The sequence below is a fragment of the Rhineura floridana genome, chromosome 11 (assembly GCF_030035675.1).
Source record: "Rhineura floridana isolate rRhiFlo1 chromosome 11, rRhiFlo1.hap2, whole genome shotgun sequence".
In the NCBI taxonomy this organism is placed as follows: domain Eukaryota; kingdom Metazoa; phylum Chordata; class Lepidosauria; order Squamata; family Rhineuridae; genus Rhineura; species Rhineura floridana.
Window position 1 is genome coordinate 15,593,988 of NC_084490.1, and position 13,630 is coordinate 15,607,617.

At 47.6% G+C, this 13,630-nt stretch overlaps 1 protein-coding gene across 1 annotated transcript; it reads right to left on the minus strand.

Annotated features, from left to right (window-relative positions):
• Positions 1–2,234: 2,234 nt before the first annotated feature.
• Positions 2,235–12,508, minus strand: LOC133367274 (zinc finger protein 345-like). Its single transcript, XM_061591326.1, has 2 exons — positions 12,367–12,508; positions 2,235–6,476 (listed from the first exon to the last, which is right to left on the minus strand). Exon 2 carries the CDS (start codon positions 6,424–6,426, stop codon positions 4,294–4,296), a length of 2,133 nt encoding a protein of 710 aa, XP_061447310.1. The 5' UTR covers positions 6,427–6,476; positions 12,367–12,508; the 3' UTR covers positions 2,235–4,293.
• Between the last annotated feature and the right edge of the window lie 1,122 nt (positions 12,509–13,630).

Sequence of the window (13,630 nt, forward strand, 5' to 3'; positions counted from 1 at the left end):
GAAAGACACTCACAAGTCAATAAATAGGTGCAGAGCTCCAAAGCTTGGAAATGTAGTAATGGGGACATCATCACTTGTTGAACTTCTGCCTGCCATGCAGGTGTTAAAGGGACAGGAGCCCTTCCAGGAACTATGAGTGAGCAGATGGGGGAGGGGGGGAAACTACGTGCTAATTAGAGTACCAATACCAGGGTAGCTGTGCTATCCACGACAGTTTCTTGCGAATGATTCCCTGGCTGACGACAGATGTTGTTATTATAATCTCAGCAATGGTAAGTAAATTATCACCAATTTCCTACTGTAACAGGGTTGAAGGTATGTCTGTTTAACATACATTTAAGATCTATTGTATGTTTGTTAAATTTATATCCCCGCCTTTCTCCCAAAACGAACCTGGGACACCCTATGCAGTGTAGTGGTTAGTGTTGGACTAGGACCTGGAGGACCGGGTTCAAATCCCCACTCCACCATGAAGCTCAGTGGTTGATCTTCTGCCAGTCACTGCCTCTCAGCCTAACCTACCTCACAGGGTTGTTGTGGGGATTAAATTAGGAGGGGGAGAACCATGTACACCACCTCGAGCTCCTTGGAGAAAAGGGGGTATATAAATGCAGTAAAATAAAATAAATCAAATGATCACTGGCTGCACTTATTGCACCTCATTGCCATTCAACTCCCATCTTACAATTTTCTCCTTTATATACCTCCTATTTCTGATGAAGCAGCAGAGTCCACAAAAAACTATGCCATAATAAATCTGTTAAATCTTTAAGGTACCACAAAGACACTTTGTTATTTTCACCCACTTAAGTCCCCCCCCCCAAAAAAAAGGTCCTCTCTTATCCTTTTGGATCAACTTGAGAGCCCTGAAAAAAACACTTGGAGAAATGTCTGAAGGCTGCCTCATTCTGATTCTTAGGCATCAAAATGAATGTTAAGCTAAGGAACGGCAGCTGGAAGCTCCGATTCAGCAAGGAAAATCTTATCTACTTGAAAAATGGAAATGGACTGCCTTCAAGTTGATCCCAACTTATGGTGACCCTATGAATAGGGTTTTCATGGTAAGCGGTATTCAGAGGGGGTTTACCATTGCCTTCCTCTGAAGATGAGAGGCAGTGACTGGCCCAAGGTCACCCAGTGAGCTTCATGGCTGTGTGGGGATTCGAACCCTGGTCTCCCAGGTTGTTGTCCAACACCTTAACCGCTACACCACACTGGCTCTCAGAAGAGGCCAAAAAGGCCACTTGGCCTCACCCTCTCTAGCCACATGGAACAACACCCCCCCAAATCAACCAATGCAATGCACAGCACAATGTGCCCATAACTATGCCCATAAACAGACAGAGGGTGTGTTCTTTCAGAGCAAATATGTTACAGATGATTCCAGCAACTGAACCAAGCTATGTGTTGGATGGCCAAGGAGATGGGGAGAGGGGAGACACACTTGAGCAGCGCTAGCTAATATGACCCAAGTGGAAAATCCTTCCTGACCCCCCACAAAAGTGATCAGTCTCTCCCAAGAGCATGAACAAAATTCACCCATGGAATTATCCCAAAGAGATTTCATTTGGACACAATTCTGCATTGCCACACACATCCCTCCATCCAGCCCTCCATTGTGGCAGTCCATTCTACATCAGGGGAGTGAGAAAAAGAAAAATGAGTGCCTGGGAGAAGAGGCGGGGTATGTTGGTTACACCACAAGGTTAAGGAGGCCCATGCTCAAATCCCCAAGCTCACTCTCTGACCTTGTGGTAGTCTGTTTCTCTCAGCCTAGCCTACCTCACAGGGATGTTGAGAAGATGAAATGGGATGGGGGGAAAGGACCCTGAAGACTGATTTTGAGCTCCTTGGAGGAAGGGTGGGGCAAATTATTATTATTATTATTATTATACTTTTTTCAAAAGAGGGAGCAAATTTTCCTGACCCCATTTCCAAAACTTCTGATAATCAAGGTGCAGTTTAGTTCTAAATTGAAGATTTATTTCTTACACCTGAAATGGGTTTCTTGAAGGAGCCTCTGCCTATATTTCCATACGAGCTCTCCTTCGGCTTGCTGCCTCATTAGGAGAAGACAGACTTGGACCAGTAACTCATGCTGAGACATGACAACCACTCTCCTCCAACGATGGCTAATTCTGCAGAGACTCTGCAGAAGACTCAATCACACCTGGTGTAGAGAAGGAGCAAGACTAGCCACTCCCAGCAAAGGTCAATTAGAATAAAGCCAGGACAGAATAGCAACTCATGCAGGAACACAACACAACCTCTCTTCTGAGGGCAGATAACGCTGCCATTGGGCCCAAGACTTTCAGGCAGAAATCTAGGGTCTTACTCAGCAGAACGGGTAGGAGGGCCCCCAAATGCAGCAGGCCCAGCTTACTTTATTTTTGTAAAGGTAAATGAAGTAATAGACATTACTGTTTAAAAAGGGGTGAGGGTGGGGTGCAAGACAGTTTACATCCAGACTCTAAAATAACCTAACTGCATCGCTGGTTGAGCCTTTGCAGTGGGAGTGATTGAATGACATGAAGCAGAATTAGCCACCCTCCCAGCAAATGCTGATTGGGGGGAAAAGGGACGTAATGTCATCCTCATTGGATGCAAGCTTCGAGCTCACAGGAAACCTTTAATTATTTACTTACCATGTAAAGAAAAATCAATACTTCTGTTTGATGTGAATATATATATGAAATAAATCTCACACGTTAACATATACACAGACATTCTCAGCCTCTTACTGAATATACGAATGGGGAGATTATTTTATGCTATTTGCAGAACCAAAGAAAAGCATGTCAGCTCAACAGTTGTGAGGCAGTGCAGTTCTTGAGGACATCACAGTGCTAAACTGTTCTGCAGCCCAGTTTTTTTAAACTTGATTTCCCCGGAGTTAATCTGGGCCGACCTTCTTGGGACAGAGCTTGGATTCCAATGGCTGAGGGGGACAGGGAGGGTTCTGGGATTCTGACATGATGATATGGGGATAATATTTAAACATCTCAAAAGGTAGTAACAGGAGACGGGACTGCTGGTTTCTCTCTGCATTTTGGAAAGGGAAAAATGGGGCTCAAGAAGTCGGAACTGAAAAAGAGCAGAACAGAATCCAGGAGGGTTGACTTTCCTCCTACAGGGAGGTGAGTGGAATTTGGTGGCTATAGTTGCAGTTAGGAGTCACAAGCCCAGGACTACTGTGTCTGCATCCCAGATCTGGAAGGAAGAAGTGGGCGATACTGGGAATTTAGACTCCTCTGTTCCAGCCCAGCCTTTCCCAACCTGGCCTGGTGCTACAAGTCCCATCAGCCCCAGCCAGCCCGTTCCATACATTAAAGGCGTGTACCTTACTGCTTTTCATTTCTCCCAAATCTATTGCCAATTGATTCCACTGGGCCACCCCAAAATTCTAATACAGTGTTCCCCGACCAAGTGCCCTTCAGATATTTTGGACTCCCAATTCCCATCAACCCCATCCAGCATGGCCAAGGATAAGGATCGAGGACATGGAACATTATTTCAACCCCAAGAGGCACATTCCCTTATGGGTAGCCTTCCAAGGGATACATGCCAGCAGTGGGTGGGGCCAGAGGGAAAAGTGAGTGGGGCAACAAATATACATTTTACCTTTATAGAGAAGGCTACTATACAGACACTAGCAAATCCCTTTCTATCCTACACCCAGGCAAGCGAGAAACATTATCAGAGTGCAAGGACACATTCAAACCAAGCAAAAACACTCAAAGAGGGCACTGAGCAGGGCCAATAAGGAGCGTGGCCTGGGGAGAAGGGGTGTGGCTGAGGAGAGTTCCAAGGGCCAGACAGAGACACGGAGGGCCACATTTGACCCCTGGGCTGGAGTTCCCCTGTAGATGAGAGTGGGAGTTGCAGTTCAAAACATCTGAAGGGCACCAAGTTGAGGGAAGGCCATTCAATCCCATACCTGTCCTTTTTGACCAACAGCCTATCATGCCATCACCAAACATTTAACATTGGCCACTTCCAAAAACTTTTACCCAGCGCATGAAATTGCTAACCCGAAAGGTGCAGGGGTTCACACCTGCCTGCCTCCACCCAATCATACCCTCTCCTATAATCCCAGACACACGGGAGCTGGTTGCAGGGATACATGGTGGTGGGCCCCTCGCTGTAAAGGAACTCTGCACATGTTCATTATCATTAGGAAAGAACTGTGGCAATCAGAAGCAGTGATGGGGCTAAGCCATTCTAAAATTCAAAGCTTGCTCTGACCGCTTGCCCACCACCACCACCCCAACCTCCCATCCCTGCCAGATTCCTTCATATGCCCTGCGGACTGCTCGAATCAGCATGTGCTGCAAGGGGCGCATCAGCCCCTTTGTGGGGTCCAGGCAAGATGCAATGCACACGATGGTGCGAGTCCAGGTGTCCCTTCTTGCCAAAGGACCGCCCACAGTCCACACACTCATAGGGCCGCTCACCAGTGTGCTGCCTCTGGTGCTCCATGAGATGGGTGCTCTGGGTGTAACTCTTCCCGCAGTCCCCGCAGACGTACGGACGCTCGTGGGTGTGCACACGCCGGTGGCGAGACAGATTGGAGCTGCGCCCGAAGGCCTTGCCGCAGTCTGCACAGGAATAGGGGCGCTCCCCACTATGGACCCGCCCATGGGCCAGGAGGTCAGAACTCTGCCCAAAGGTCTGCCCACACTCCTCACACTTGTAGGCCTGCTGAGTCGTGGGAAGGTGCGACCGCCGGTGCCGGGCCAGCGTGGTAGCTTCCATGAAGGATTTGCCACAGTAGCTGCAGACATAGGGCCGCTCCCCGCGATGCGTTGCTTGGTGCTGCTCGAGGTCAGCCAGCTCCACAAAGCGCTTCCCACACTCCGCACAGCGGTGAGGCCTGACGCTGCCTTCTGCATGGGTGACATAATGGCGAGCCAAGTCTGGCCGCCGGGCAAAGCACCGACCGCACAGGGAACAGGCAAAAGGGCGCTCGCCAAGGTGGTTCCTCCGGTGCTGCAGGAGGTTGGAGCTGGTGCTGAACTGACGGCCGCAGTCTGGGCAACTGTATGGCTTTTCCCCTGTGTGGGTCCGGAGATGTTGGACGAGAGTAGGCCTGCCAGCAAAGGCTTTACTGCAATATTGGCAAGAAAAAGGGCGCTGTCCCGAATGGACTTGCCGGTGATTGGCCAGAGCAGAGTTCTGCCGGAAGGTTTGTCCACATTCCGTGCAACGGTATGGCCGCTCCTCCGTGTGGATGCGCCGGTGTTGATTCAAGGTGGTGCGATGGCCAAACGACTGGCCGCAGTCGGGACAGGAAAATGGCCGCCCATTTATGTGGATCAACTGGTGTTTTGTCAGGACAGAAAGGTCTGCATAGGCCTTACCGCACTCCCCGCAAACGTAGGGCCTCTCACTTGTATGCAGAGCCCGCTGGTGGCGAACCAGCGCCGACCTGACCCCAAACGCTTTGCCACACTCACCGCAAACATACGGGCGCTCACCCCGATGGGCCCGAAGGTGGCGGACAAGGGCCGAGGACTGTCGGAAGCGGCGCCCACACTCTGTGCAAGCGTAAGGGAGCTCTCCGGTGTGGATAAGGCAATGACGGACAAGGGCCGAATGGCTGGCCAAGCTGCGGCCACATTCACTGCAGATGTGGCGCGGCTTGGAAGGCCGTTGCTCTACAGCCAGTTCCTCCAGAGGTATGGCCCACCCACCAAATGCCTCTTCATCCGATCCAACCCCAGAAAGGGAGCCCTGCTGAGACCGGATCTCTTCATGCTCCTCCCCACTGGATCCCTCCCTTACCAGAGAACCATCTTGGTAAACAACAGCCTCAGATTCCCTACCAATGTCTGTGTCCTCTAAGTCAACTCCTCCCCAACAAGGAACCTCTTCAGATTCCTCCCCATTGGATCCCTCAGGATCAAGGGTCATCTCAGATTCAAGGCCAAGGGAGGATCCACCCTCATAACCAATGCCCCCGGTATTCCCCTGCTCCTCCTCAGAATCCTCCCTTCTCAGAGCTGCCTCAGGACAGAGGATCAGCTCAGCTTCATTGCGGCCTTCTCCTTGGTAAGCCGTTTCCTCAGGTTCTTCTACAGCAAACTTATATCCTGGCAGAGGCCCCTTTGGATAAAGAAATACCTCTGTGTTTTCCCCAAAGGGGCTCTCCCCTATGGTGTCCTCCATCCGGGCAGAGATCTCCCCAACGTCCTCTAAATCAGACACACATCCAATGTCTCCCTGCTCTTCAATGAAGACCACTGAGCTACTCTCAGAGGCCTCCTCCCTGTCAGGTTCTCCTCCAGGGTCCAGCCACTGTGGGTTTTCCCACGTTGCTCGGCTTTTCCCATCTCGGAGGTCCTCCTCGGAGGACCCTTTAGACAAACAAGATTCCTCCATGGACTGAGAATGTGTTCCTTGAAACCTTTGCCAACGGCGATCCATTTCTTGCTGGAGATGGTTCTCCTCATCCTCGGTTACAATCCCAATTCCTCCTGGAAGAGAAAAAAAAAGAGGGGGAGAGAGGAGGGGGGGAGGGAAATAATAAACACAAACAGCTAGAGGGGAAAATCCATACCTGGGAGAAATCATCAAAAGACTTTCAAGCTTACTGACAATTTCCACAATTCAACCTATTCTTAAACGGGTACTGACTACCTCGTTCTCTCCAACAGGTAGCACAGCATAGCAGCTATGAGGCTGAGCTGTGAAGATTTGAACCCAGGGTCACAGCTCAATGCCTTAATCAAAAAATAAGGTTTCAGTGGCAGTTGTCAAACAATTTGTGGATGAGTCTTACAACATGGGTGTGTGTGTCCTAACCTTGGGTAAAAAGCATTATTCAGACATAAAACCAAATCTTGCTAAGCATTACACATGTGAACTATCCAAAATAAAATGCTGGACTAAATTCACCAGGGCCTTACATTGTACCAGAGATCAACCCTAGCATTCTTTGGAATGCCAGGGCTTAACCCTGGAACATAAGAATAAATGCAAGTGTCCCAGAGCAGGTGCAGTCTGCAATTCCCTCGCAGCTGAGTAAGTGCAGAGAGTCCTCGCTCACCAGGAATTAGAAGAAGGGCATCCAGATGAGAGGCCAAGGTCTGCTGTCTTCATGCCCTGTCGGTTTCTGGGAATCATCTGGCTGACCACCATCAGGAACAGGATATTAGACTAGTTGGACCACTGCTCTGATCTAGAAGGGCTCTCCTTATTGTAATGAGCTTAGCTACCCTGCATTACACAGACTATTGCTGTGGTTTTGACCAATAAACATAATGGGTGATAAAGACACTCGACAAATGGCCTGGATCGCTTTGGAATGCAACACCCACCAGAGTCTGGAGGGGCAGCCAGAAGGAATTTTTGCAGTTTGAATTTGGGCTGAAAAATAACTATGTGTTGGCTGAGAGTAAAGCACTATTCAGGTGAAGTTTCTTTCTTCAAGAACCTAATGCAGGATTAGAGATTGTGATGCCTGTTTTAAGAAGCCTGCTTGCTTCCAGAAATGCATTGCCAGTGTAACTGTAAATAAAACAGGCATCCAAGACACCATAAATCTCTAGTACACTCTTCTCTTGTTCAAAGCAAACTAAGGCTGCAATCCTATACATACTTACCTGAAAATAAGACCAACTGAAATCGGTGAGGTTTTCTTCCAAGTAGATATAATAATAATAATAATAAAATTTAATTTTTGTGTCGCCTATCTGGCCAAAGTCACTCTAGGCGACGTACATATTGAAATTCAATAAAATACAATATAAATACGGAATAAAATACAATGCAGTCAACAGTATAGAACAATGTAGGGCAATCAATAACCAATGTTAAAACAGTCATAGAAAAATTAGCCTACCCCGGAGATCCCAAAGGCCTGTCCAAAGAGCCAGGTTTTTAAGGCTTGGCGGAATGTATCCAGAGAAGGGGCATGGTGAAGATCAAATGGGAGGGAGTTCCAGAGAGTGGGGGCCACCACTGAGAATGCCCTCTCTCTAGTCCCCACCAACCTAGCTGTTTTCATTGGTGGGACTGAGAGAAGGTCCTGCGTGGCTGATCTAGTTGGGCGACTTAATTGGTGGTACTGGAGGTGCTCTTTCAGGTAAGCTGGGCCAAGACCGTATAGGGATTTAAAGGTTAACACCAACACCTTGAATTGGGCCCGGAAAACAACTGGAAGCCAATGTAGATGAAATAACACTGGCGTAATGTGATCACGGCGGCGGCTGTTTGTAAGCAAACGAGCCGCCGCATTCTGTACCAGTTGTAGTTTCCGGACCGTTTTCAAGGGTAACCCCACGTAGAGCGCATTGCAGTAGTCTAATTGAGAGGTGACCAGGGCATGTACCACCAGTGGGAGCTGATGAATAGGGAGGTAGGGTTGCAGCCTCCGTATGAGGTGTAGTTGATACCAAGCTGCCCGGCTCACTGCCGAAATCTGAGCCTCCATGGACAGCCTGGAATCAAGAACAACCCCGAGGCTGTGGACCTGATCTTTCAGGGGTAATCTCACCCCATTAAGCTTCAGGTCAGCAACACCCAACCTTCCCCTGTCACCCACAAGTAGCACCTCGGTCTTATCAGGATTGAGCTTCAGCCTGTTCCTTCCCATCCACCCACTCACGGATTCCAGGCACTTGGACAAGGTCTCCACAGCCAACTCTGGTGAGGATTTAAAAGAGAGATAGAGCTGTGTGTCATCAGCATATTGGTGACATCGCAGCCCAAAACTCCTGATGATGGCTCCCAGCGGCTTTACATAAATGTTAAATAGCATGGGAGAGAGGATAGAACCCTGTGGCACTCCACAAATGAGGGGCCAAGGGTCTGAAACCTCATCTCCCAATGCTACCTGTTGATGCCTGTCAGAGAGAAAGGAACGGAACCACTGCAAAACAGTGCCTCCTATTCCCAATCCCTCCAGGCGATCTAACAGGATACCGTGGTTGACGGTATCAAAAGCCGCTGAGAGATCTAGGAGGACAAGAAAGGTGAATTCTCCCCTGTCTAATGCCCTCCTCATATCATCTACCAGAGCGACCAAGGCTGTTTCGGTACCATGTCCACTCCTGAAACCCGATTGGTATGGTATGTATAGGATTGCACTATTAAGTACTGTGAAGCTGTCTCTGGACTTTTCACTGCTTGGGGGAAACGGCAAATTATTATTTATTTATTATTTTTATTTTATTATTATTATTTATTAAATTTATATACCGCCCGACTAGCAATAGCTCTCTGGGCGGTGAACATAAAATAGTATAAAAATACAATGAATAACAAAATAATATTAAAATACAATCAACAATACAATAAACATTATTAAAACTAGATCAATGTAACTTAAAATGCTTCAGAGAATAGGAAGGTTTTGACCTGGCGCCGGAAGGAAAGCAGAGTCGGCGCCAGGCGTACTTCCTCAGGGAGACTGTTCCATAGTTCGGGGGCCACCACTGAGAAGGCCCTAGATCTTGTCATCACCCTCCGGGCCTCCCTGTGAGTTGGAACCCGGAGGAGGGCCTTCGTAGCAGAACGTAGTGCACGGGCCGGTTCATATCGGAAGAGGCGTTCCGCAAGGTATCGTGGTCCTGCACCGTATAAGGCTTTATAGGTTAATACCAACACTTTGAATCTAGCCCGGAAACATATTGGCAACCAGTGCAAGCTGGCCAGAACAGGTGTTATATGCTCGGACCGCTTGGTCCTTGTCAGCAATCTGGCCGCCGCATTTTGCACTAGTTGTAGCTTCCGAACTGTCTTCAAAGGTAGCCCTACGTAAAGCGCATTACAGTAATCCAAACGTGAGGTTACCAGAGCATGTACCACTGATGTAAGGTCCTCTTTACTCAAATAGGGACGTAGCTGGGCTACCAACCGAAGTTGGTAAAACGCATTCCTAACCACCGAGGCTACTTGAGCCTCAAGTGAGAGGGAAGAGTCTAAAAAGACTCCCAGACTACGAACCCGGTCCTTTAGGGGGAGTGTAACCCCGTCCAGGACAGGGTATATATCCACCATCCGATCAGAGAACCCGTCCACCAACAGCATCTCAGTCTTGTCTGGATTGAGCTTCAGTTTGTTAACTCTCATCCAGTCCATTGTCGAGGCCAGGCAACGGTTCAGCAAATCGACAGCCTCACCTGAAGAAGATGAAAAGGAGAAGTAGAGCTGCGTGTCATCAGCATACTGATGACAACGCACTCCAAAACTCCTGATGACCTCTCCCAACGGCTTCATGTAGATATTAAAAAGCAGGGGGGACAAAACTGACCCCTGCGGGACCCCATATTGGAGAGCCCGCGGTGTCGAGCAATGTTCCCCAAGCACTACCTTCTGGAGACGACCCGCCAAGTAGGAGCGGAACCACTGCCAAGCAGTACCTCCAACTCCCAACTCCGCGAGCCTCTCCAGAAGGATACCATGGTCGATGGGAGCTACAAGAAAATGTTGCAGGGTGGAGTGCGCTTTTTTTCAGTGTTTGAGTCAAACCAGTCATGCCCTCATTCATCATGCTCCATTTCCCCTGCCACCCACTCTTCCATCACTCAAGCAGCATTTGGTGCCCCAATGGCACACCCAGTCCTTACTAGGCTATTTTCCACACCTTAGGCTAGTAGTATCAGCAGGGTTGCCAGGTTCATGGGCTGAAACTGATCCTGTATCTTTAGGAGAAGAGAAGTCAGCCAAGTGCAGGTGTTCTTGCAACTCTGTAAGGGGAAAAACCACAAGGTGGAATTCTCCCTTCCCCCTGCACAACTTTAAAGATACAGAAGACCTCTTGGAGGCTGGGCCTGGTAACCCCTCTGGAAAGGAGAATTCCACCTTCTGGTTTTTCCCATTACAGGGTTGCAAGAACACCTGCACTTGGCTGACTTTATCTTCTCCTAAAGATACAAGATCAGTCTCAGGCCATGAACCTGGCAACCCTAAGTATCAGTAGTTCTATAAAGTAAAATAGTTCTATAATTACTGTCCAATAAGTTTACTATCCATCATAGGAAAACATTATGCAGGTTTTTTATGCAAGAAACTGAAACCTTGGATTAGTAACTAATATCCTGGGGGAAGAGCAAATTTGGTTCAAATTGGGCACTCTGCTTAAGACCACTGCTTGGCAGTCTCATTTAACAGAGAAATACACAGAACCAAAAAAAAGGCAAGCTGTTTACAGCTATTATAGATTTAAAATCAGCTTTTGATTTGATTTCACGTGAGAGATTATGGAGTAAACTGAGGCAGTCAACCACAGACAAGACATTGTGTTGTTGTTTGGACTTCAAAGCAATGGCACTCACAGTCGGAACACTGGAAATCAATGGTGGTGCTTCCACACAGGCTAATCAACAATGGCATCTCCTCATGCTCTTTAAATACTAATTACAGGCAGAAACTCACAATCTCACACACAAGAACATGCAAAGAGCCTCCTTGCTGGATCACACACCCCAGGTAGCCCCACATCCTGTTTCTCACTGTGGGCAACCAGATGCACCTAGCAATATCAGTATCCTACCTCTGAATAAGAGGTCCCGTATGGTGTAGTGGTTAAGGTGTTGGACTACGACCTGGGAGACCAGACAGCCATGAAGCTCACTGGGTGACCTTGGGCCAGTCACTGCCTCTCAGCTTCAGAGGAAGGCAATGGTGAACCCCCTCTGAATACCGCTTACCAGGAAAAGCCTATTCATAGGGTCGCCATAAGTCGGAATCGACTTGAAGGCAGTCCAAAAAAAAAACCAACCTCTGAATAAGTTGGTCCCATTTAGCAATTACTACCTCCCTTTTCCCGATATGATCCCGAGAGGAAGTACTAACACTTCCCTTTGTTCTCAAGCTAGCTCGCAAAGAAAATCTGCTGGATTCAACTCTCCCTCTTAGTGGCTAGCTTGCATCTCTCCATTGCATTAGGAAAAGGATCCAATATATTAATGTATAAGCCTTGTCAATTCAAAAAAGAAATACAGGATGTGCGTGCACTCACACGCAGCACCCAGAGACAAAATACCACGAAATAAGTAACACTCGTGCAATGGACTCCATAAATCATAGCCCGGAAAATAAACTTGGCTTTCCTTTTTCACGTCTCTTGCATGCATGCAGGTGAAGGCTACACATCTAGAAAATCCCCAAAGATCCTGAATATCCATTTGGAGGCGAGTTTCCAGGATTGCTCTTCCCCACGGTGTTTTGCTTTCATCGCTTATTTTATTTGCAATTGCAGTCATGTGGGTTTTTTTAAAAAAAGTCTAGAGATATTCATTAATTATAATGGCACTATGGTGGATACATACAGTACAGATCCATTAATTTAATTCTCTCCGATTTAACACTTTGATTAAAATCACAGAAACGCAGTTGATGAATTCCTACGACAACACTTACCCACTCGATTTCAGATCCATCCCATATTTTGGAATAAATGCAAAAAAAAGAATTGTTTTTTAAAGTAACAGACTCAAAATTATCAGCAAGCAAAGGGAAATGGAAACAACCAGCTTCTTCTCTAGAGTCGATTTCCTTTGCAATGGAGCCTGGGAAAGGGAATATTAAAGAGCATTCTGGGAGTTGTAGTTTTATTTTTAAAATCCTTTTCCGCTTAAAGGGACAGGTCGCTTTATAATTCGTCACATTTATTAATTACGTTTTTTGTCCCACCCCACCTTTATGGCACTCAGAGCAGCATACTGTACTGCGTCACTCCTCTCCCATTTTTTCAAAACAACAACCTTGTGAGGCAGGTCAGGCTGGGAACTGGCGGATTTGAACTCCTCCCCGTTCTTAAGTTGAGGACCCCAGCTCTCTTTCCAATCGAGCTATAGAGAATATAATATTCAGGCAGGGATGCCTCATGTATCTTTTAGGAAGTGCACTAGGAGAATATTTTAAACTGCACATGAACAAACTGAACCCATGGAGATTTGGGATCCCTTTAAATATTTTCTTTCCAATCATTATTCTTGCAAGCAGATGGAGAAAGCAAATCAGAGCTGGGAGAAGATGCCTAGAGTATTTCCCTTTCCTTACTACTCTAGTAGGTAGGTCCCTTGCAACTCAAAGAGGTCCGGGGACGTCTTAATCATTACGTGTCAAAGGTCAGCGTAGTTCCCCAAACCCACCTTTAAGCTCCAATGTTCTATCCTGATTTATGCAATGCAATAACAAAAGGGGCAAGGGTGTCTTTGAGCAGGCACAGAGTACTGCCCCCTCGCTATCGGGCAATTGTGATTGTTTGCTACACAACATAGTAACCATCAGGGCAACTCTCGGGCTTCCCATAGGCATTTGCTTGACCACTAGAGAGAACAGGATGCCAGACTGCATGGGCCAATGGCCTGATCCAGCTGGGCTCTTCTTATGCTCTTACTTCCTGGGCAAATAGCTTGATTCCCATCCCTATCTCATTTTAGAAATTAAGGATGGGGGGTGAGGGTATGAGTGCATGCAGAGTGTGGACCTGGCAGTCCCAAATACAGAGAGGTGAGTGAGCAAGTGAGTGTATGTGATAACTTGGCTCCATCACTACTTCTTCCAGCAGGCAGCGTGGAGTAAAAAGCTCCAGTGAGCTTTTTATAGAGATGCTGCTTTTATGTGGGAGTTGATTGCTGTTTAGACCTTTCAGATAATATGGAGTGATGTGACGTTCTTG

Coding starts and splice junctions, on each gene's coding strand:
- LOC133367274 (XM_061591326.1), bottom strand. CDS start 6,426: ATGGATCGCCGTTGGCAAAGGTTTCAAGGAACACATTCTCAGTCCATG.